The following is a 25,630-nucleotide window of genomic DNA, read 5'->3' as shown; positions in this document are numbered from 1 at the left end:
TTTGGTGGGTGCACTTCAAGCCCTTAATTAGGGGTACGATTTCCCTAGAAAAAAGCACATTTGAGAAAGATAGGCTACTTCGAATTCCCCTAATGATATGGGAATTAGAAATGAAGCATTTTAATGCAACTACCCATGAATAATCCTCATGAAATCTCTTGCTTCAAGATATAAACAATGTGATGGGACTTGGAGTGTAAGCTCTCCACACATGCAAGCCCACCCTCTACTTTTGGTGCAATCACCATAGACCAAGGGATGCTGATTATTGTTTTTTGGCCATTGAATGACTAGAGAAAGGTTTGAGATACCTTGCTCACCTTTCTGATCTAGATTTGGAAAATGGAAGAATATTAGCATCAAAAGCTATTATGGGCAACAGGATCACCTTCAATATTGTCAACTTGCTTGTGAAGGAAAAGGGGAGAAGTTTGAACTTTGATGTCTTGTAGGCTATCTTTCCAAGAACCAATCAAATATTTTTTAGGCAATGAAGCCCTACTAGATAGCCAAAGGTATCTGAATATAAATCAAGCATTCATTGTCAACTTGAAGGTGCTACCTTCTTGTAGCCATGGCGGTAAACTCAAGCTAGGAGCAACTACTCATGACTAGCTCCATCTTTCCAACACTAATAAACCAATTAGGTAAGCAAACTCAGTGTATACTTGTATCAAACCATCAAAAGATTCTCCCTCAACCAAATTTAGATGGGAATTGTCATCAGTAAACACATGAGAGTAGAAATTTTGACCATATGGGAGACTAAGACATGTTATGTTTCCACCTAAGAGCTTCTTATCTATCACCCTTTATAGGTGCTTAATAGCCAAATCAAAGAGAAGTAGGGGAAGTGGACATCCTTGTCAAATAGAAAACTTGATCTCAAAACTTGAATTGATGCCATTGATAGATATCCTAGAGGTGGTAGAACTAAAAGGGGTAGATCTTCTTATAAAGATTAGGGCCAAATCCCATTCATTTAGCACAACCAAAATGAAGTACCAACAGACATTATCATAGGCCTTGCCCAAGTCCATGTTGACTAATTCAAACTCTCCCCCATTAGTAGCTACAAGATCAATGGCCAAATGAGGTTCATAAATGTATCATGAGTTTTTCTTCCTTGGACAAAATCATGCTGCCTATCACGTAGAAATTGGTGTAGCAAGTGTGAGATTGTTTAGGCCATTTGCTTGGACATAGCCATATAGGCCACATAGGATCCTTGTGAGGGGCCTCAAGCTTGTAGGCCTCCTCACTATACTCAATATTGGCCTACCTTCTACATTCATTTGCAAAATAACATAGGTATTCACTACTACAGAGCCCACCAAGGCCTAATGATTCCAAAATCCATCTCTTGAATGAAGCAACATTAACCATTTTTTGGGCATCCTAAATTCGAATTGCTTGGTTGTATTCTCCAAGCACACTATTTCGCCTCTTCTACTAGAACAATCATCTCTCTCTTCTTCTTTGCTTTCAAGGACTTGAACTAGAACTTAGAATGAATGTCATTAACAAGGCTCACAATTGGACCTTAATCTTGAAATTAGCAGAACATTAAAGCATTTCATGGAGGGGGCAAAGTTGACACAGTGCATGCCTCACATGATAGTTGGTGGATCACCCTAGGCACCTTAACATGATAAATGAGGGATTTTCGTTCAAATTGTTGATTCTTAGTAAATTGAGCCTTTCCTTCCTCAAAGAGAAGGAATATTGTGAGAAACTAAAGGAAACTTGGAAGGAGGCCTATTTGAGCATTGAAACCCCCACTTGCAAATGGAAAGATGTGGTCATAAACAAGCTACTTTTGTAAATTTCTACTACATATGTTGATATCCACCACTAGTTAATGCACATGCCTATGCTTATATGCACATGCATTGCATCAAGTCTTATTAGAAATGCAAAAATACCAAGTGCACCTTAAGCATGAACTATGTATGTTAACATGCATTATATACAACCTTCAATGTACTAAATACCTACCTCTTTCATGAGCCATCAACTTTCTATTATTGATCTCTTTTGCTCCTTGCAAAAATCACTCATGACATTTCTAGTCACGCATCATTATAATAAGAGTGCAATCATTTATGAAAGACGATTAGATCAAATTCCACTATTTTGGGATGGTCAAATTTTGGTATGTTTGTGTTATACAGTACCTTACACCCACTGAACTATAATGATAATAAATTGGATTCTTGGAGGAACATGTGGAAGTTTTTGTTAAGTCCATATCTATAATCTGGACGTTTCCAAATAATAATAATAATCTAGAAAGTTGAGTTATATCAAACATATGGCCTAACAATATTGCTTTCAAACAAATGACTTAACATTATTGCAACAAGTGCAAGTGGGCTAAGCAATTCTTGTTTATTTTAGTCCACTGCTTGATGTATGACAAAGAATAAAGTGATACTTTTCCTATAGAAAAAAGTGCTTTAATATTAGCCCTACAAATAAAGTATCCATGTGATCACTTGCATTAATATCAAGGTTGAAACTCTGAATTAATTGTGAGTTGATACCTTCTAAGGGAAACTTGAAAACATAAGGGCATCATAATAAGGAGCCACTAGTTGTTTTGGTTTTCATTTTCAACATGCTTTTGTAAAATCCACAATCAAAATTACTTTCCAGCTTATCTTGCTGATTATTTACCTTATGACCTATATGTCTTTAACAATGTGGATGAATAAGAAGATACAAAGCTATGGTTTAGGTCGGTGATAGATGATGGAGGTAACATTGGTTAATGAGCATTGTGTGTTAAGTTGATATAGGTCCATGACATTGATTTTTGTGTGAAATGATAGAGAGTGCAATCCTAGGATGAAGTATTTATGTTAAAATGCATTTGAGAAAACCTTGAGTATGATGGGAACTTGACTATGAGCTCTAATACCATAATATTCAAAATGATCCATTAACTTTGTACACTGTAGCAAATATTCCCATTGGTTACTTTTCCTCCTTTTGCAAAGAGGTATATCAAGTTATTAGAAAGTGCATCTTAGGATGAAATATTTATGTTGGCATGCATTTAAGAAAAACTTGAATATGATGTTGCTCTAATACCATAATATTCAAAACGATCCATTAACTTTACACATAATAGTGTGTATTCCCATTGGCTTCTTTTCCTCCTTTTGAGAAGAAGTATAATAAGTTAATATTATCCCTGTTGATTAGATAAAGGATGTGATTGGTGATGTGTTGGTCAAGGATGGTTTGAGGCAATGTAGATGGTTGAGTTTTAATATCAAAGCGTGTTGGATGAGAAACTTAAAAGAATTAATACACTATGATATTCATATTTCTAACTTATTGATTATGACCTTTTGGATCTTGAAAACCATGAGGGGTAACCATTTTCTAAATTAACATTTTCAATTCTGTTGATTTTGTGAACCTATGTAGAAGGGGGTAAGCTTAATCTTGTAGGTATCTGATCAGTGAACATATGTTATATGGAATATCAAATTACATCTCAACACATGGCCTTAGAATATATGTGTAGAATACAAGACTACTAAATGGACTAAAGCCAAGTCTACTACTTGGTGTATGATGGATAAAGTTTTATATATTTTTATAAGTTAAAGCATTTGATATAACCCTCACAAATAGTGTGTGCATGGTCAATGTAGGTTGCACCTAATTTTGAGCTTGATATTTTGCATGCTAAGGGGAGCTCAAAGAAAATAGTAGCATTATTCTTTTTTTAAATTCTAGATATTTCTTGGAATGAACAATTCTACACGTTTCCAAGTCTTTGGTCGCTAGTCTTGTCAATACATTGTTGCATGATTAAAGTGCATTGTTGGAGTGAATTTGTTAAGGGAGTCTTTTGACGGCCATTTTGTTTGCTTACTAATTAGGTCACTAACTAGTCTCTTACCACCTAGCTCACCTCCTATATACCTTGTTAACTTGATAAGTGAACAAGATACAAACAATGTGTTAGACATTCACAAAAGACTTAATCATTAATATAAACACTTGCTTGAGGATCAATGATGCCATATGTAAGGATCAATGATGGTTGTAACTTAGATTCATAAGGGTTGCATGTGAAATGGTAATAAATGCGAAAGTGCTATATTGTATGGGAAGTTATTTTGGGCTAGAAGTTTCATAAAGGGTTACGAATGTGAACATACTAATGGATTATCTTGATCATACATGTTCTTTTTGGATATTGTGGTTAACTTCATCCATCAAGCTCTTCACCTCAATAAAGGGAGTGGCATTTGAAGCAAATGTTGTTCCCCTTGATAGATAAGCTAGGTGTTGGAGTTTTTTTTGTCCTACGAATAGATCGAGCTTTGTTTAGATCTATTTATTACCATCAGAAATTAGATGCTACTTCTGTGCACTTCCAAACTATTGTTAGGTAGAAATGCCACTTGTAAATAATCATTGAATACATTAGAGAGCCGATCTATTGGTAAGTAGAATCCATTTAATGGCAGTGGAAATACATGAGACCTTTTCTACTCACAAGTGGAGTCCACTTTTGCATGTTATAGTATTGGTAGATGCGTGAACAAGGATTGTCACTCAAGCATGTAGCTTGTTAGTACATGAATAAAGTACTTTGGATATTAGCATTGCCTAGTAGTGTTTTGTGCAATTAGGTAGGAATAATGTATTTTGAGAAAACATTACATGTGTTAATTGTAGGGAGATATAAGTGGTGGATATCATTTTTTCTTGCTTTTAAGAAAAGAAATGCATATTTCTTTGGTCATCTGTTACTACTTGACATAGGGCCATTGCCATCCAATGTGCATCTCTCCTCTCTTTTACTTTCTAGTCTCCTATTTCCTTTGTGCTTGATCACCTCCTCGAAGTCAATTACATGTGGAAGCCTTTGATTGCGTGCCAAACGAACTCCTAAATAGACAAATCTACTTAATTAGACTATGTGCCAATTTGAGTAACATGCCATCGATGAACCGATGTTGGAGCAATAATCACCAAGAGGCAATATGTGATGGTGTCAAAGGTGAATCAGAAAGACAAGTTAAGGCTATTATGTGCACAACTTATGTACTAAATAGGTGTCCCGCCAAAGTTGTTAACCCTCTAACGAACAAGGTGGAGAATCCAAAAAATCTAAAGTAGAAGACAAGGCCAAGGCAAAAGTGAAACGGAAGACGAAGGTGCGCCGAGAAAAATATAGAAACACAAGAAGTGCAAAAAAGTCCTAAATCAAGGAGAGAGGCGCACAAGAAAAAGCGCAAGTCAATACTTTTGTAAAAGAGGGCAAGGCGCCCCATTATTTATTTTAAGAGCATCCATCAGCTCTCACCCGTGAAAATTGTAAAGGTAGATGGGCAGTAGGAAGGAAGCTAGGAAGATAGGAGGACAATGGGAAAAAGGGCCTAGGCCATAGCTGGCCTTGTAAAAAAGGGGATAAGGGGATGACCGCCCAAAAGGGATTTAGGGATTTGTATATAAAGTTGAAAAGTGAATAAGAAGCTCATTCTTGTGTATGGCCAAAAGTAGCTCTCCTCCTCTTCTTCTTCTTCTTCTTCTTCTTGTTCTTGCTTGCTTGAGCTTGTGCTTGAGAGAGGGAGTGCGAGAGTGTGAGGGAGTGAGTGTGTGAGGGTGAGGGACTATGGTGGAGAAGCTCTCCATCTTCTCCTCTCTTCTTCTCTTCTCTTCTCTCCTCTTGCTCGCGGAAATGGAGCTTGGAGCATGGAGCTTGAGGATCGAGCTCACTTTGAAGCGTGCACTTGGATCGTGGAGCTACCGGAGTGCTTGGGAGAGGAGGCAACTCGATCTTGCATGGAGGCAAGCTCACTACACTCGTAGAGAGAGATAGTGCGTTGGCTATGTGAGAGGTAGCCATTAGTGTTCGGCTTGAAACGCTTGAACAATAAGTGGTTCGTGAGTCTTGGCAGTTGAGTGAGAGCTCCCACTATATTTTAGTTTGGTTGTCGGGACCAACAAATTCAAGCGTTGAGTGCTTGCGCGCTCCAAATCAAGCATTGAAGTAGGGTTTTTCCCTGAAGTGGTGCTTGAGGTAGATAGGTAGGAAGTGAGAGAGTTTGAAGAGATATTTGATCTCATTAGCAAGTAAGTTTTTGGTTTTTGGATTTGGAAAAGTAGGTTGGATTAGTGTAGGCGTTTTCTTTGTGATTTGGATGCATTGGGATAGGAAAAAACAAAGAAAAAAGAGAAAAACAAGCATTAGGGTTTCTGTTGTCATAACAGGGCAAGAGGGTTTGATTTGTTGCCGATTTGCATTTCGGAGTTTATTTGCTATTCTAGGTATATACAACTCTTCCCCTCTATCCATAGCTTTGATCTGGAGGTGCATGTGATATATCATGACCTAAATCGTGTGATTCGAGCAATTTAATATTGTGTTGGCCAAAATTGTGCTGCATTCGGTGTGTGCGAGTGACAACGATTCTAGGCCGAGTCCTAGAATCGGTCCTCAGCCCTCCTGTATTCAGCCATTCGGCCCACTACCACTTAGATGCCCACTGCTCGGCCCACTTGATTCGGCCCTCGACTCGTACTAATCAACCCGTCCGAATCGACCATTTGGACCAACTTGGCATTCGGCCCACCTAACTCGGCCCTCGGTCATTTGGCCTGAACCCATTTGGATGAACCACTTGGCCCTTGACCCAGTCGATTCGGTCTACTACCATCAACCATTCAGCCCTCGGACAACCACATTCGAATGGGCTGAATTCGACATTCGAACCAGTTGCATTCGACCCTTTCTCATTCGGTCCTCGGCCATTTGGATGGGCCCAATTGGATATTCGGCCCCTACAATTCGGACATGCTGGGCCGAATTTGTATTTTTTTTAAATTTTTAGCATGTAGACCCTAAAACTGACCTAAATACCATATAAGCATAAAAGCACGTCATAGATCTATCATTGGGCTGAAATCTAGAGCAAGTAGTTCAAAACTTGGCTATGAATGGTCCTTCAAATAGCGCATGGTATTTAGCATAACGCCCCTGTGGGCCGGAGGGGACTATCCCCCCCTCCCCCAGACCCCCACAGTCTGCCCTCTTCACACCTCCCCCAAGTAGGCTGGAGAGAAAATGCGCGTCATGATAGGTCCTCCAAATTAGATCCTAGTGTAGTAATGGCTCTACACAAGCATAGATTCTCACTTACAAAACAACAACCAAAAGCCCATACTCGAATGACAAACAGAGACCCTCGAACCTCAATGGGCTAATCTAGCCAACAAGGGCAAAAAGGCCATGCCACAAAAACACATATATGTTGCATTCGAACTATATCTAGTCAAGGCAGAATGCAACAACATCAAGCTACAACTGTGAGGATGACTAGACATGACAATTCGCACTGCACAAACGACCCAAGTCATCAGTAGAGAATCCACATCTGGTTGTGCAGTTGGGACTTAGAGGCATGTATCAAAAGTCTTGAACTTATAAGCCAAGAAACGAAAGATGAAGACATAGTACCGCTTGCTTATCTTAGGGTCAAACTCATCGCAAAAAGAGAGCATTGTGTCGATGCTCTCATTGATGAAGGAGTTGATTTTAATATCTTGACCTATGAAGCATGGACCCTACTAGACCAATCAGAGCTCACATCGACTAATGCAAATCTTAGTCCTTACAGGGAACACCTACAAGTACTTATAGAAAAGTACAAAATCCTTATAACTATTGAAACAAAAAGCTTGTCCTATTCCATGTTCCTCCAAATAGTGCTAATTGTGGAAAGGAAATCCTCCTAGGAAGACCCTTCAAAATGGTGATGAAGTGTGAGGCCGATTATGTAGCACAAAGAATACACTTGACACTAGTGGGTGTGAGGATAATCACAACCTTTAGTAAGGGTAACCTAATCAAACCTTGAGGGAAAGACAAGGAATATTCCGACATACCAGAAAAGCCTAGTAACAAGAGCAAGGACTTGTTGAAAGAGTTGATATAAGCACATGCTGAATAGAGAGAACTAGTGAGTGAGGCCATAATTGAAACAAGAAGGTCAGGAGACAATGCCAAGGATAGGCTTGGGACTTACAAATATTGTAGAAGACCACAAAAGAAGCCCAAGCCTTATAGACAAAGGTATCGATGGAGAGCCATCTCAATGCCATGATGGATATCCAAAGCGTTGCTACGTGCTCAAGGGTATTATGTAGGTAATCGATGGATTTGGGTATCAAAGCCCCCTACTCAACCACCTCTATCAGCTACTATTGAAGGCCAGATCGTATCAAAAGCAAAGAGGCGGAGGAAATCTAAACGAAAATCCAAGTCTCGAGTCAACAACATTGGAGTGATTGAGCTCCTCATGATTGAAATCTAGAAATCAAACATGACTATTTGAAAGGTATATCCTCAATCTAGCATGATTAACAAGCAGATGTCAAATATAACTGTTGAGTGTGCACAAAGACCACTAGTGCCCGAGGAGCCTTTGACTTCCCAAGAGGATAATGAGCACCACAGGCACAATGCTGCTCATGATAAGACTGATTGCTCAACAAAGCAAATGGCAGAAGCGTCTAGTAGCCGCGATCAAATCTTTCAGCTAGTGACAAGTCCACCTAGGAGTCCCAATCTCCTACACCCTCTTTCCCTATATGGACACAGGAAGCACAACAATAGTCGTCAAGTGCAGCTACTCAATCCCAATTTCTATCTCCATCTGAGCTTCCAAGGGTCCAAGATGCTGGACATGACACCACCCTTAGGTCTCAGCCTGTGCTAAGGATATGCCTGTGCAATCCACCGTAACTAGCTCTGCACAAATGAATGCGCAAAGGGAAACAAAAACACGACCACTTCTAATCTGCTTAAGGACTTGACACCACAGTCTACCAATAGTGGCCAGTCCACTAAAGTAACCACTACTACTTCCCATTAGGAATCACCACAGTCATAGCCTTTGGCCGTGATGATGCCCCTTGTTGCGAAACATGTCCTTAGCAATTCACCTGTGAAAGAGGTGTCGTAACCAACATCCTTGATACCTCCAACACTTTTGAAAGCACCTAAAGCAGCCTAGACTTGAGGAGAAATCTCTCAAAAATTTGGCCAAGGAGATGGCGCATCTGACCAATGAACCAAAGATGAAGTACCTGATGAAGCTTGATCACAAGCTGATAGCCATCACACGTGCATACGTCCACGTGGACATTGGAAGGCCAACACCAGAGCACACAAAGCTCATAGCCGAACCCCTAACTTGGGATGAGCAACAACATGTTTACTCCTGCTATGTAGCTTTGTTGAGGAAGTCATAAAGGACATCCCTAAGGCCACAACTAGAGAATTACACTTTTGATACCTTCACTCTATACTGCTCAATGTGAGACAAACAAGGAAAAGCTCAAACCAATCAAACAAAAAGGGAAAGGACAAGATAACTTTGTACAGAAATTGTACTCCAACCAAAGTTTTTGGTAGCCAAAATTGGCCATCGATGACTAATGACACTCGCTGAGCAAAGGAAAGCCCTTTGGACATCAATAAATGATCCCACATACATTGCCCCAACCTCATTACGAGTGTTGGAAGTGGTCCATGAGGTCCAACTTTTTGCCACCATTGTCCAAAAACATCCCTTGTATGATAAATTGCTTCTAGAAGAAGATCTACACGTGGCTACCAGGCTAGGAGTAGGGAGCATGGTACTTGATGTTAGCACATATGTCTTCTACCTCACTCAAGACCTTGCAATCCTAGATCTCTATGCTTTCCATCAATACAACCCTGACTTCTTCAGCTGGTTTCGTCATCCAAGAAGCCTACATGACAGGAACCCTAAAGCATCTCTTGGTTCTACACTAGAGTCACCCAAACTTCCACAGCAAGAAAAACAGCTCTAAACACAACACCTGCTCTGATAAGAAGCAATGGAGGCATGTTCCAAAGGGTAAGAACAAGAGTCTAGAGTAAACACTGACCATGAACAACTGCCAATGCAATTGGATGAGGGGATAAATGGAGGGGAATTAGTTGAAGAGATAGACTCTCCAAAAAGAGAGGCAGTTGAACCCTCACAACCTAGCGAGCCTGTTCAACAGGCGGCGACTATGTCCCATAAGGATATGCCAGAAAAAGAGAATGATGAGGGCCACCAACCAAGCACATCAATGACGACTGACCTAGTTCTGGGTCCTGAGTCTTCAAAGGATACACCTCGATTACCCAAGAAAAGGAGGAGAAAACAACAAAAACAATGGTAGTTATAAGTGGCTATAGACGCCAAGAAGATTGAGACCGAGAGAGCTAAAGAGATGATGAATAAAGCATTGAGTCTACCCATGAATGAACCCATTGCCATCTATCCTAACAGCGGTGAAACCTCAGACACATCTGTGCATTTTGATAAATCAAAGCAACCATTACCATCAATGGTTGCTTGCAATGCTCAATCCACGGATAACAGAACTTATATTGGCCAATCAAGAGTGGATACAACATTGTCACAACATGTTGACGAAACTAAACCAACCACATCCGAGGAGAACCATGACACAATAGCAACAAAGCCTCAGGAGAAACATGAAAACCCCGAGAACAAAAGCAATCCTAGCATTGACCAATCTTGCTCATCTAGGCCCGAGCCCCCAGCTATGCTAAAGCCTAGGGAAACTCCCAAAGCCTTGCATGAGATGGCAGTCGAGCAAGCCATCATCGAACATAGAAGTATCATAGAGTGCTTAATCGAGTTGGATGCCAAACTCAAATTATTTGCATATGCATACGTCCTTGCGGACATGGGAACATTCCCCAAGGAGCATCTTGAGGAATATTTGTCATATCCACTATCCTGGGAAGACCAAGAATATCTTAACGAGCACTATGACAAGCTCCTACATGAACACATGCAACTCATCTCTGGGGAGGAGGCCGGTGAACTACGCTTAACTGTGACATTCAATGAAGCACTTTGCCAACCAAATCTCTTAGAGATAGAGCAGCTAAAGTGACAATCAAAGGGTCGAAGTTAATTTGAAAAACATTGGTTTGAAAACCATGCTACAATGGCCAAACTTGGAGGCTAGATTATGACAGTCTCTCAGAGGAGCAACTAGCCCGATGGTGGTCTCGAAGAGACCTGACCTATGTGGCCCCAACTTCCTTTCAAGTACTAACTACCATTCAGGGTATGGACTTAGCTAGAACTAGCCAACAAAACTCTCTGATTTATAAAATTCTCATTGAGAAGGAGCTACATGTTGCCAGTAGACTTGGACAAGGCACCATGTTGCTCGATGTTGCAAAATATCTGTTGTTACTGAGTAGGCTGCCACGATTACTGGATACGTATGCCACACTCCAGTACAATCCTGAGTTCTACAATTGGTTTTAATCCTCATGAAGTGGCATGAATTCATAAACGTGTACATAAATAAACAGTGTGTTTTGTGACTATGTATAGATAATACCAAAAGAAGCAAAGTACACACACAAGCAATGATAATCAAGCATAGGTGATATGCATCAAAGTCAACACTATGGGAATCAAATAAGTGATGTTTTTTTGAGCTGCACCTGTTCATTATGGTTGAAGCATATGCCTTTCATGTACTCTCACGAGTTGCCAAGTGAATGTAGGATGACTCAGGTCTTTGCACGAAAATGTTCAATGTCCAAGTCACCACAAGAACACCAACCCCACAAGAACCATTATGGAGAAAGTGACAGCAATACCAAGAAATAAAGAGCGGTGACGAAAGCCCCGCTGGAAGAGAAAATCACCCCTGCAAAAAGTACACATTGCATTTGAGCATGGCCCAAAGCATAGTCATTGGCTACTCTCCCTTTCCTTGCCAAACTCTACATCTGGCTCACTCAGTTGCTACCTCAATTATTCTGATGTCTCACATGTTACAAATAGGAACTCGAGATGGTAGGCCAACTTCCGTTCTCAGAGGAAGAGAACAACATGTATTGATTGGCCACTAAAACACAAGTCTACAACCAACCAAAGTACTACATCATTAGCAATTTGAGAGAGCTAGTGAATAAGGAAGGCGCGATGAGACAAATAGTTGGCCAGTGCAATCTCCACAGAACATGGAGAAGGTTGGCAAAAAAATCGACCACAGGAGATGCATAAAATTCCCAAGAACTTTCGATGAAAGAAGGAACATTAACATGGTGGCCATCAAGCACCCTACCATTCGCCTGCAAGTTAAAATGGTCCACATCCTCTTCACAAGCCAGAGATGTAATGCTCTTAGGAACAAAATAGGTGTATCATTTCTGGAGAGTCTTGCAGCCAATGCCTTAGACGAGGAAAATTGAAATGTCTACGTCCAAAAGACAATACATGCATTGGCAAAGGTACTAGCCACAACACCAAGGGTGGTAGAAAATGAGTCTCCGGCTACTATAGCGGAGTCCAAGAGGAAACAACCTGCCTCTGAGGCTTCGGCTGTAAGATTTGGAGGAGTGTTAACTGCCATCATTTGGGAAACTCTAGGGGAGGCAGAAAGAGAAGTAGCAAAGAAGACCCCAAAGCCATCGCCAATCCAAGAGGAGCATCACTCTCCCACCCCATCAAGCCCAACCATCTCACTTTTAGCAGCAGGAGAAGAATAGGGAGACAAAGTTCACAAGGAATAGCTAGACAACATGGAGAGAGTTACTTAATAAAAAGGAGAATGACTAACCATCTCAACATCAAGAGAGCGAGAGGACAATTCATGAGCAATAAAAATTGTCAAGTCAAGGGGAGAGGAAAAGATCACACTCACAAAATCCCCATAAGAAGAACTCGATCCACCTCCAAATAAAATAGAGAGTTGCAAAGGGTGGAGGAGGAATCGAAGAGACTAGAAGAAGAGTGCAGGAAAACACCAAAAAGAGGAGGAAGAACGACTAAAGGGAGGAGCAAATTGCTCTAACGAAGACGGAATCAACAAAGATTTAGCCTGCAAGCTGGCACATCACTGCAACATGGACTCCATGCCACGACAACTAAGCCTAACATTGGCTTAGGAGTAGAGGAGCAAGGTACTCCCGTAATCTCAACTGACTGAACCTCATAGGAACTCTCCTTGCTAGGGCTTGGAGCCAAAACAACAAATGCAGTCCCCTCAATAGGAGCCATTAGAGCTGGTCCAAGAAGAAGTGTGTGGCTCTAAATCAAATCAACAAAAGAAAGAACGCTCTTAGGTCCCCTCGAAATGTAACTACTATAGAGCACCAGGATGATGTCTAGTGTGCTCCCTCCCAATGCATCTCCAAAACAAAAAAAAAGAGAAAGAAAAAGAAAAGAGAAAACAAACAAAAGACCCACACAAAGCAAAAGGAAATGAACAATGAGCTTTTCCATGAATATCAGAGTGCCACAAACATTGCACCTAGGGGTCCTCAAGTTAGGCATGTTCGATGACCTTGGTCAGCCGGCTTCATGCCCAGCTCCATGCCTAACCCTCTAGCCCTTCATGTCCCCCCACTTCACTCTTAGGGCACATCAAGGGCAGGACACACCTAGGGAGTTTGTGCTCACCTATGGTTAGATCTGTCTCCCTAAGTGGCACCCATAGCACCTCCTCTGTACACAAACTGGGTCCTCAAGTGTGGGACAACACCACAGGCTTCCCTGAGGTTCCGACCCAACTCCCAGTTTCACTAGTATGGACACCACGCAACATTGCACAGTGAGGTAGACACACCCCTAGGTAGTGCACTTCCTTTTTCTTTTTTCGGATATACTCAATAATGGCAATTAATCACCGACACTGAAGGTCCCCACTACCCGATCAAATCTAATCTCGGCTTCCGCAATCTGATCTCGGTGTCAATGAACTCAATTATGCTACACCGTGTTGTCAAAATCACAACAACTGATGTCTCAAGAATCCTTCAACTGTACTTCTCAACATTGACCCAAGTGAACCCTCACTTCATTCACACATTGCTACGAGGAACTAGATCAGCAGTCTTCTAACTAGGTACTATCTAAGTATGCATGTGCACTCACACGATATCTGTACCACAATCTATACATAGTTTGGGTCCTCAAGGCAAGACAAACTACGTCTTGTGCACGATACGAAGACTAGCACTAACCCCTAGGGAGAGACCATATGAGAGGTTTTCAATTGCAAGTATTGAAGACTCCAACGAGAGTACTGTCAACTCTTCATCAACACTCAACTCTAAACTCTTGTCCTTCATCATCATGCAAGGCCGCCCAAGAACATCACATGCAAAATCCCCAAAAACCAACACCTGTGCTAGCCATGAGTGCAACTCCCAACAAAGAACAACCCTATCACCAACTACAACAACCCTATCACCAGCCAATAATGCCAACAAAGTACCACCAATGACCTTCATCCCCACCACCACCAAAATTCCTCCACAGCAAATCACAACAGTCCCTTCCACCCATGTCTTCCATGAATGCCAAAGCTTACTACCTACGACGGTGAGTGCCATGGGATTGGCACTCATCTAGGAGGGGGGTAATGTTAACCCTCAGACAAACAAGGTGGAGAATTTGAAAAATCTAAAGCAAAAGACAAGGCCAAGGCAAAAGTGAAACGGAAGACGAAGGTGCGCCAACAAAAATCTAGAAACACAAGAAGTACAAAAAAGTCCTAAATCAATGAGAGAGATGCAAAAGAAAAAGCGCAAGTCAATGCTTTTGTAAAAGAGAGCAAGGCGCACCATGATTTATTTTGAGAGCACCGATGGGCTCTCACCCTTGCAAATTGTAAAGGTAGATGGGCAATAGGAAGAAACCTAGGAAGATAGGAGGACCGGCCTTTTAAAAAAGGGGATAAGGGGATGACCGCCCAAAAGGGATTTAGGGTTTTGTATATAAAGTTGAAAAGTGAATGAGAAGCTCATTCTTGTGTGTGGCCAAAAGTAGCTCTCTTCTTCTTCTTCTTCTTCTTCTTCTTCTTCTTCTTGCTTGCTTGCTTGAGCTTGTGCTTGAGAGAGGGAGTGTGAGAGTGTGTGAGGGTGAGGGACCGTGGTGGAGAAGCTCTCCATCTTCTCCTCTCTTCTTCTCTTCTCTTCTCTTCTCTTCTCTTCTCTTCTCTTGCTCGCCAGCAATGAAGCTTGGAGCGTGGAGCTTGAGGATTGAGCTCGCTTGAAGCTTGCACTTGGATCGTGGAGCTACCGGAGTGCTCGAGAGAGGAGGCAACTTGATCGAGCATGGAGGTAAGCTCACTACACTTGTAGAGAGAGATAGCACGTTGGCTATGTGAGAGATACCCATTAGTGCTCGACTTGAAATTCTTGAACAATAAGCGGTCCGTGGGTCTTGGCAGTTAAGCGAGAGCTCCCACTAGAAAAGCATTGCAGTCAGTCACACCATATGCATGGCATGCCAAAAAGCCATCTATTGCTCACTTGTGTGTTTTTGGTTGCCTACTTTATGCATTAGTACTTGTGTAACGTTGCAAAAAATTAGATGACAAGGCTATGAGATATAGCTTTGTTGGTTAGAATTTAGAAAGCAAGGTCACATGCTATCTCATCCACAAACCAAGTGAAATTTGGTCAATCATGATCTCATTTTTAGAGATATGCTATAAAACATTTACTTTCATGCACTGAGGAAACAATTGTACACCCACAATACACATATGACACTTTGTTGCCTCTTTTTTAGTTGTGGAAATAAAATGCACCAAATGAGGTAGTTTTCAATTGAGTTTTATCCTATGCAAGTTCTACTAAGTCCACAGATCCATCTATTTCTCATGCTAATATGAATGATGCAGTTTGTTAATGAGAGCAAAGATTGAGGAATCCAAGACCATTCCAAAATGGATGGTGCAAACATTATGACACTATTAATTGGGTGTCAGCTTTGTCTAGTTGTACTTATTCTTGCTCTCATAATATGTCTCATGTGTTAGGTTGTTATATACAATGGATGTTTCCCACATATGTGATGCAGATGAGTATGTTACTTTTGAAGAGGCACAAAATTGGATGGAACTATGTGATCTAAGTATAATGCTATTGTCAAGAATAGCACTTGGTTCTTGTGTGACTTACCTCTTAGGAAAAAGTTCGTTAGTCCTAAGTAAACCCTCTTCTTGTCTTCCCTATCGATGGAAATTCACTTCATATATTGCAAAACATTGAAGAGTTCCTTGAGAGTGGGAAGAGCAACAAGTTTTTAGGTGCTAGGGTTTAATTGACAGCAAGGTGGGAGTTGGAAGGTAAACCCCAAACAAGTTTTTCTTCTTAGTGCAATCGGTTAAGCTTAAAAGGGAGAGTATCCTCATGATTGAAGATCCTAATGGCAATTTGGTAAAATTGCTTCAATGTTTCATAATCATATCCCATATATTATTAGCTCTACTCATGATAATAGGAAGATATTGTGGAAAAGATGAATTTTTTTATATTGATCTCATATCTTAAGATAGATATCAAGGTGGCACTATTTCTAAAGAGACCCTTCACTATGAATGAAGTGGGGTATGCCCTTTGCGGCATGAGATGGGATAGATCTTGACAGCAAAATGGCTTTCCCTTGGTGTTTTTGTTAAGTTATGGCTATCTGCAATAGAGCTCTTTATTGTTCGCTAACTCATTTTGGGATGATGGGTGTATTCTCTATCTCAATCAACCATGGGGTGATCAAGAAGATCCCCAAAGGGGTGGACAAGTTTAGGCCAAAGCATTTGTGTCCTATCAAAATGTTGAACACAACCTGCAAGGTAATGTCTAAATTATTAGCTCTACAGATTAAGTTTGTCTTGTCTAAGTTTGTTTGTAAGAATCAATATGGCTTTATATTCAATCATCATAAGTTCCAAGATCCCATCATGAACATTGAATATTCTTCTTAGCATGGAGTGGACCTCGGAAAATGGAGGTGATTATTTGCTAGTGAATGTGGATTTGGACAAGACCTATGATAGCGTTAATTGGCAATTAATTCTAAAGATGTCATACTATTCTAGAGATCAACATAAACAAGATAGAGGTGCTTTATGTTGGATATGGTGAGTCCCCCTCCTTGATTGCAACAATTTCATCATAAGATTATTAACAAGGATGGGATTTTTTGGGTATTTGGGTTGTCCTTTAGGCATGTGTATCACTATACTTTGGATACTTGAATTGTTTTATGCCAAGTTCTTAGCCAAGTTTAAGTAGAGGTCAAAGGTGCAAGTGGGTTTTGTTGAAAGACTTGTCATGCTTAAAAATATCGTCACTCTATCCATGGTATTTCCTAGGTCTTTGTTTCCTTTCACCAAGAGTAAGTGGAGTAAACTAGAGATGGTCTTTAGAGAGTTTCTCTAGTTCTTTGGGGGTGAAAAAATATACCGTACATTTTCATAGGGTCAATTGACTACTCTTAAAAGTGTGCAGATGGAGCCATGTTGAAGAGTCTATAGTAGAAGGCTTAGCAACTTGCATGGAACCTGTTTGAAAGGGTGGATGGTAATTGGTCCTTTTTTCTCAAGTGTTTTAAATTGAAGGCATTCCTCTACCAAGTGGTAAATGGCCTTCTCTACAATGGAAGGAATGTCTTTTTTGTAAGGGCATCAAGCTGCATGTCAAGTCTTCTAAGATGCTTCAACCCTAGCCAAAACATGGAAGGAAATCTTGAATGAATGCAACTAAAATGAAGAGCTTGGTGGTCATGATGACTCTTCTTTGACACACGTTATTTGGCTACAAGGGGTGTATGTGAGATGCTCCTTTTTGTCCATTTATTCTAAGGGCATGTAGTGATGGCGTGACATTTGGGATTCAAATGAATCTAAGTTCTTGGATCTCTAGGAAACAGTGGATAAGTTCTAATTGGATGAGAAAGAAACCATTTAGGTTTGCAAGGTCCTAGAAATGGTTAGGGAATCCTAGCCCTTGATGCAAGTTGAAATAGAGAGATCCTTTCATAAAATAGTATACCAATAGCCATGGGAAACCACTCACGATTCTAAGGAAAAGACAAGACTATGTAGAGGAGGATTCTAGATGGATTCTCTATGTCAAGGAAAGCTTGTCAAAGAAGGAAGCTTGAGGCACCTAAGATGTTGAAGGAACAACTTAAGCATGCTTGGTTTGCAACCTTATGCCTTCTTTGTGGAGAGTTGTATATGGAAAGTTGCCTCCCAAGATGTTATGGGTAAGTTCAAAGAGATCTCTTTGAAATGCCTTTTCTATAAGTAAGAGGATGAATATTTTGTGGCATACACTTTGGGGTTGTAGGGAAGCAAGGTCGTTTTGGTGGAAGGTTGTGAGGTTTATAAAGGATGTGGGTTTACATGATGTGGTAAAATGAAAGCAAGTCCTACTTGGGGACAAGGGTTCTCTTAATGAGGAATCTAGGAAGGCATGGAATATAATCAAAGTTGTAAGTATGAGGAGGATCTAGGGGCTAAAAAATGATTTGTCTTTTTGGAAGGACAAATAAGAAGGTGTCGACAACCGACTTAACTTCTAGGGCCATGTTAGAAGCTACAAGAATCATGTCTTGTTCAGCTAAAGTGGATGATACCTATCCTACTTAGGGTGATGTAAATCTTTCCTCCCTTTTTATTGGCAAACAACTTACCCACTACTCTACAAATGCTAAGAGGATTGCAATATTTAGAGTCCATCTAATGAACATCTATGAATGTCTAATGGCTGGTTGGGAGGAGAATCACAATATTCAAAGTTAGTCTAATGAATGTTTGGAAACAATGCAATGGAAACATACCCTTGGAATCATTTATCAATGGTTTTGTCAATAGGTCAACAATCAGCACAATGACTCTTTGGTAGGACTTGTGGGGATAAAAACCAACCTTACCCTTGATTGTGCATTGAACAAAAAATCACCATAGATGAGCCTAAGAATGGTAGTAACAATGAGCATTTGTCACCATGACATTGTTGTTGCTTTTTTTTGTTGAAAATTGTGTTTGGGAAGTCTTACAAATCTTATGGGGCCATTTGGGAAAAGGACCAGGGATAAGGTCCGAGGGACATTGACCTTTCCCAAATGAACCAAAGATGAGGCCGGAGGGACATTGAGCTTATTAAAAAGATGACTTATTGAGTAACATTTTTGTAAGAAATTACGATTGGCAAGTTTGGTGAAAATTATGATTTGGTGACTTTTGCAAAATTTAAGGGGCGTTTGGGAAAAAGGATATATTCGGGATTTTGGAGGATGCTCTTAAGAGTTTTATTTTTCTTGAAATTTGAGGGGTGTTTTAAGAATTCCTAAATTTGGTAATTTTCTCATTTTCTTCTCGGATTCTCTCTCTCCCTTTTTATCCGAGTGCAAGGGTAGCATCTCAAACTTCCAAGGGAAGCGCTCGTGGTATGTGTGCCTTTTGGGGAAGCGCTCGTGGAAGGAAAGCATCGTATGCACCTACCCTCACAAAAGAGAAGGCTCAAGGGAAGCGAGCAAAACCCAATCAGTCGATCAATAAAAATGGGATATTTCTCACCCTCTCTCTCGAACTCAACCTCAAGTTTGCATCAGACGACTTCCTTCACATGTCTTTTCTCGTTTATTGGTTTACGATCACGGCTTGTTCTGTCGCCCTTTTTCTTTCTTCACTGCTCGCTTTTGTCAAAATACCGACCCAATATCAAATTAAAGGACCCTTTCAATCCCATCGATTTTGCATGTGCCTCTCTCTCTCTCTCTCTCTCTCTCGATTGCATCATCGCCTCTGTCAATACTCCGAAGTCTATCTGTCTCAATTGCATCACACAACAGAAGAACTGGTCACATTCACTTTCACTTACACAGAACCCATTTATCAAGAGGCACATAAAGACACATAGCCTGCAGTGTCCCACAATCATTCCATTAGCTCAGAATTTTCATCAACTTCACGAGACTGACTCAGAAAAGAGAGGCAGCCCCCCACAGTAATTTGCATCAGCTCATATTCAGCATCACCTGCTCTTCAAGCAAGCAAACCCATAATTAAACCCAACTGGAACTTTGGAAGATTAGGAGCAGCAGCAGGAGGAGGAGGATTAATCACGAGGAGAAGCATTCCCTTTGCTACCATGTCCGATGATTCCTCTTCTGCACCCCACAGCTGTACCACATCGTCGTCCTCGTCCAGGCGCACGAGGATCGGCGAATATGAGCTCGGACGCACCCTCGGCGAGGGGACCTTCGCCAAAGTGAAGTATGCGCGCCACATGCGCACAGGCCAGCAGGTTGCTATCAAGATCCTGGACAAGGAGAAGATACTCAAGCACAAGATGGTTGAACAGGTGTGTGTCTACAAATCTCTCCTTCAACAATGAGGAAAATTTTGACAAAGGGAAATGCATCATTTGTAAGCTCAATCATGGTTCTTTTTTATTGTATACTCGATAGATTTGGTGACTTGTTACATTTAACTGCACTGTTTCTCCCACACGCCAACACCATCCATTAAGAATCTCTCTATGCGGAAATCTTTTGTTAAGCTGTGGGAGGTCAATTTTCGCATATGAATTTCTCAATCTGCATAGTTTTATCTGCACAGATCAAGCGAGAAATCTCTACAATGAAGCTAGTGAAGCACCCCAACATTGTGCAGCTGTATGAGGTATGTTTAGGAATTGCTACAGGGTTTAAAGTTTTTCTGCATGGGTAGGAGCATTCAATGGCTGCAATTGCACGTGTTCAGGTGTTGGCTAGCAAAACCAAGGTTTATTTCGTTCTCGAATATGTCACCGGAGGTGAACTGTTCAACAAAATCGTGAGTTTTCTCCCTTATTGTTACAGTAGGTGTATTCTTTGGTTTACAGGAGTGGATGGTTTTGGTCTATGCTCAGCTATTAGCTGTATATGAAATCTTGCGTTGCAAACGATTAATTTCCAGAAACGCCAAGGAAAGCTGCCAGAAGCTGAAGCAAGGAAGTACTTCCAGCAGCTTATCAATGGAGTGGACTACTGCCATAGCAGGGGAGTCTATCACAGAGATTTGAAGGTTGGGGAAATATTTCGCTTTGGGACTAGCTTTAATCATGTCTATCATTGCCGCAGCACGGCATTTTTTTTGGTTGCACTTGAAGCCAGATTGTCTGTGCCTTCCACATTTGAATGAAACTGGTCCGATTTCCGTTTTAAAAGGAGTGTTGGAGTGTCATAAGCCCATTGTCACCAGATACTGATTTGGAGATATTTGTGTTTTCCAGCCAGAGAATCTGCTGCTGGATGCTGATGGTGTTCTGAAAATATCCGATTTTGGCTTGAGTGCGCTGCCTGAACAATGCAGAGTAAGTCAAATAGAAGTTTAAGGATGGTTAACAAATGCAGTAAGAAAGCATTTACAAACACAATGGGCATGCTGGAAGATACCAGGCAGCAAGAACGACAATTACTCCTTGTAGAGTTACCATGGATTAAAATACTGCCATAGATGTCATTATTGCATACACCACATAATTTTACTGGAAATGTACTGTGTTGGCCATGTATCTTAGTCTCTTCTTTGTCCTTGCACAGAAAGATGGACTTCTGCATACTACCTGTGGAACACCAAATTATGTTGCCCCCGAGGTATTGCGGCAAGCATGGCCATTGTTTTTTAGACTTAGATTATGTTATGGTTCTCATTAAAAACATATCGAGATACTAAGCAGTTGCATAATGGATCTCTCTCCCTTTGGGTTCTGTGAATCAGGTCATACATGACAAAGGATACAATGGAGCTAAAGCAGACCTCTGGTCCTGTGGAGTTATTCTGTTTGTTTTGATGGCTGGACATCTTCCATTTGATGACAATAATTTGCTTCAGCTGTATAAAAAGGTGAGTTGCAGCAGGATGCAGAAACTAGGAGTATGGCAGTTTTTCAGGAAGTGGAGTTGCATATCATCACAACTTCTTTGTTTCATTACTTCTGAGTAGTTGACTTGGCTGCAGATACGAAGAGGTGACTACACATGTCCTCCATGGTTTTCTCCAGGCGTTCGAAATTTGATCTCAAAAATTTTGACTCCCCATGTTAAGAATGTAAGTATCCCAGATCACATTGCTTCGTGTTGGTTTACCTGCTAGTTTTTCTCTGATTATATCAGCTTTTGCAATGTTTTATATAGCGCATCACCATATCGAAAATCCTTGAAGATCCATGGTTTAGGGAAGGATACAAACCTGCAATCAAATATGAGGTTAATGAGGAAATCAACCTCGATGATGTGGATGCGGTTTTTAGTGAGTCGAAGGTATTGGATACTTAGAAGTCAAGACATTTTAACAATTTCTTGAATGCTTTTCTAGCCTTATCCTTGTCAGTTCTACCTGGAAATACAATGTATTTTTAAAGTTCATTCATTTGTAAATGGGACATACTCCCTTCTGAAACATTGTTGGGATACTTGATGCAGGAACATCTTGTTGAGACTAAAGCCTCTAAGCCTGCTCATCTTAATGCTTTTGAGTTGATCTCCCTCTCCAGAGGCCTGAATCTGTCAGGACTATTTGAATTGAAAAAGGTCAGCAATCTACAGCTTGTTTTGCTTGCGGAAGTTGGGACATTTATTTGTTGTATCTCCAATTTAGGATATTACTCTGGCAGTGTTTCTCTCCTGGGATGTGTTTTGCTTATGTCCGTGCATATGTGCTTCTTCCTTCAGGGATTGAAGCGAGAAACTCGCTTCACATCAAAACATCCAGCCCCTGAGATCATTTCAAAGATGGAAGAGACTGCAAAGCCTCTTGGCTTCAATGTCAAGAAGCGTGATTATAAGGTACTGTGATAGGCTAATTGGTTTATTTGCAGATTGCTGTCCTGTGTGGTATTTTGCTGGCATCGAAAGGCAAAACGACCATTCTTTGCACATAGCTTAGAGAATACATGTTTGGGAACAGTCACATCCACGCGATTTACATACTTGGATCAAGCATGAAAGGAGTGAGCTTAAGCTCCTACTGCAGACTTCAATCTTAGGAAGTTGTAGTGTCACATCAGTGACAATTGAGCTCGGATTTAACTAAAACTTGGTCTTGTGCTAAACTCAGATGAAGCTACTAGGGGCAGAAACAGGAAGGAAAGGGCCACTTTCAATAGCAACTGAGGTAAGACTCTGGGAAATGAGAGAATTGCGCACAGTAGCATGTTGAAAAATAAGTAGTACACATTCTGCTGATGCCTGATTGGCAATAATCTGAAAAAAGGAGTGGCTATGTTTTAACAGGTCTTTGAGGTTGCTCCATCTCTTTTTGTTGTCGAGGTACAAAAGGCAGGAGGCGACACCCTAGAGTATCACAAGGTGCCACAAGCAAAATTTCTACACCAGCAATGTTTAATCCTTTTCTGTACAATCTTTAATACTTTCGTATCCTTCAATGCAGTTCTGTCAGAACTTTTCAACAGGATTGAAAGATATTGTCTGGAAGACAGAAGGCGACATGTAATCAATGGCAAATCATTGCTCAGCAGTGAATGTGGCAAGCACTTTCCTTTGAAGCCCTGGGGCTAGTTGAAGCTCTGCTGTGCTTCAACTAATGTCATTAGGTCCAACCACATTCAATTGCTGCTGTAAAGTACTGGATGGGATTAGGCCATCCACATACTCAATTTTGCTGGGCTGACATGCTTTACTAGGTGTAGCAGGAAATCAACTGCTTTGTTTAACACTGGCAAAGAATATCAAGCAGGTATACACTTTGCGTACAACATGCCAAGTGGCATTGTGATTAAGAAGTTGCCAGGGCTCTTTATGTAGCTTTTCCAAGGGCCTGTCAGTCCAGTAAGTGCAACTATGCTCAAAGCTGAGACTGTCTCTCAGCACATCAACTGGTCGGTGGTGGAATCATAAACATTTCATTCATTCTTTTGTATATTGGCCAGGACCAGTTTGGCAAATGTTTTAGAAGGACAGGAGGCCAGTATATCAAAAGCTATTTCCTAAATAGTTGTAAACCAAGGGAAGGAATGGAAGGCTCTGTAAAAGGAGTCCCAACAGGGACCAATTCTGCATAGCTACAGTGCTTTATGCCTTCTCCTTGGGTAAATATTCTCAGTTTCCGAAACTTGGTGCCGGTTGGCACTTCAAAGGGAGTTTTATGTTCAATTCCAGTAGCCTTCTGGAGGAAAGAGTACATGTGATTATGTTATAATAAAGCTTTGTTTACAATAGACATGTAAGATGATGATGGCATACAAGCAGTTCAGAAACTTGTATTGGGGCACCTCTTGTTAATGATTTGATGCTTATTGTCAATCTGTCATGCATTGGAAACATGGCTGCATCCGGAATGCATATGGAATTGGAGTTATTAACTCTTAGGGCCTCCATAAATTTCTAACAACTCGTGAAATACATGGCGATAAGAGACACTCACTGTGTTTCTAGGGTTGAAAGATCTCATCTATCCAAGTTGGTACTACAAACACCTGTTGCAAAATTTGGAGCTGATCTTTAACTTACTATCACTGGATACAGTTTAGGATGGGCCTAGCGCTAAATCTGAATCTTTGATGTAGACCGTTACAGTACACATAGCCTTAACATCGTATCTTTGATATGCAAATTGATTGATTAATAACTGTATTGGGGCTGGTGCATGATTTTAAGAATCAAAATTATAAGCACTGGGCTGATCCATGAGCTCAATATTTTGAAGATTGTCAAAATCTGCAGTACATGAGAGTCAGAAGCATAAGTGTGGAGCGCGCTGTGTACAATGAGCTGTACTTTTTTTGTAGTCAAACCAGTATACCATAGCAAGTCTGTGTGAGAATGTACAAATAAATGGAAGCATGAAAAGACCAAGCATAAATACTAGCACAGAGAGATGAACGCAAGAAATTCAGGATGTTAAGGCAATGAACACTAACACAAAAAGATGAAACATGACTCATGATGAAAAGGCAATGGAATCCACAGAGAGGAGCATGAGATGTACAGTACAATAACCCCAACATGCTAGGAGAATGATGACCACCAGTAGTGCCTAGAGTCTCCCACTCTCAAAGGATGCAGTGATGCACAATACAACGAAGATGGGAGGTGAAGTGTGAAAAGCTAGGCCTCGGGATGCTGCCCGAGATTCTATGTTGGCAATGTGAAATGGGCTAGTTGCCCATAAAGGCATCCCCTGAAAGCCAAATAAAGTGCTAGAATCCATGAAATGTACATTGCTAACATGCTCTCTTCAATCATGGTAATTAATACAATGAAATAATCAATGATGGTAGGCACATAAGCGGTAATGATGCTCCACCATGTCCTATACCATATCAGGTATGCTAGAAACTTGTAACATTGTAATGCATACAACAATGACAAGTAGAGATGACCATGGATACTCATGCTGTAGGTGGTAAAGCCACTCCTAAGGTGCCATGAAAAGATAAAAAATGTCAATGTTGATCATACTCCGGCACTATAGAAAGTGGAAATAGGTGAATCTTGTTGTTTGTACGAGGATGATGAATAGGTGGAGTCATCATTGTCCATCATTGCCTTCTTCTACAAGCCCACTAGATTCTTGCAATCCTTTTGACAATGTCTCTTCTTGCCACAAAAGCAACACTTTCCCTTCATCTTGTCATCCCTCATTGAAATTGCAAAAGCTCACATGCATTAGTTGCTAGCTTGATACAACAATCACTCCTATAACTTAAGTGTGGTTCATGCTCCAACAATGTAGATGCCACATGCTAAAAGCTTACTAGATCCAATGAAGATTGAGCCCT

General features: G+C 40.8%; 1 protein-coding gene across 1 annotated transcript; it reads left to right on the top strand.

The window, feature by feature from the left end:
- The first annotated feature begins 19,428 nt into the window (after positions 1–19,428).
- LOC148014702 (CBL-interacting serine/threonine-protein kinase 9-like) lies at positions 19,429–24,002 on the top strand. Its single transcript, XM_087667346.1, has 14 exons — positions 19,429–20,209; positions 20,467–20,529; positions 20,611–20,682; positions 20,806–20,913; positions 21,122–21,202; positions 21,432–21,485; positions 21,610–21,735; positions 21,850–21,939; positions 22,026–22,151; positions 22,314–22,421; positions 22,563–22,676; positions 22,948–23,004; positions 23,124–23,198; positions 23,281–24,002. The coding sequence occupies exons 1-14, from the start codon at positions 19,997–19,999 to the stop codon at positions 23,341–23,343; spliced, it is 1,350 nt and encodes a 449-aa protein (XP_087523472.1). The 5' UTR covers positions 19,429–19,996; the 3' UTR covers positions 23,344–24,002.
- The last annotated feature ends 1,628 nt before the right edge of the window (positions 24,003–25,630 follow it).

This window comes from Lygodium microphyllum, chromosome 25 (assembly GCF_053477565.2).
Source record: "Lygodium microphyllum isolate KBCC chromosome 25, Lygodium_microphyllum_v1.1.10, whole genome shotgun sequence".
Classification (NCBI taxonomy): Eukaryota; Viridiplantae; Streptophyta; class Polypodiopsida; order Schizaeales; family Lygodiaceae; genus Lygodium; species Lygodium microphyllum.
Note: the sequence above shows the minus strand (reverse complement) of the source record. Positions and strands in the feature narration are given on the sequence as shown.

Excerpts from the sequence above, each read along its gene's own strand:
- LOC148014702 (XM_087667346.1), top strand. The coding sequence starts at position 19,997 with ATGTCCGATGATTCCTCTTCTGCACCCCACAGCTGTACCACATCGTCG. Across the intron at positions 20,914-21,121 it reads TCTATCACAGAGATTTGAAG|CCAGAGAATCTGCTGCTGGA; the intron begins GTTGGGGAAATA and ends TGTGTTTTCCAG. Across the intron at positions 21,203-21,431 it reads CGCTGCCTGAACAATGCAGA|AAAGATGGACTTCTGCATAC; the intron begins GTAAGTCAAATA and ends GTCCTTGCACAG.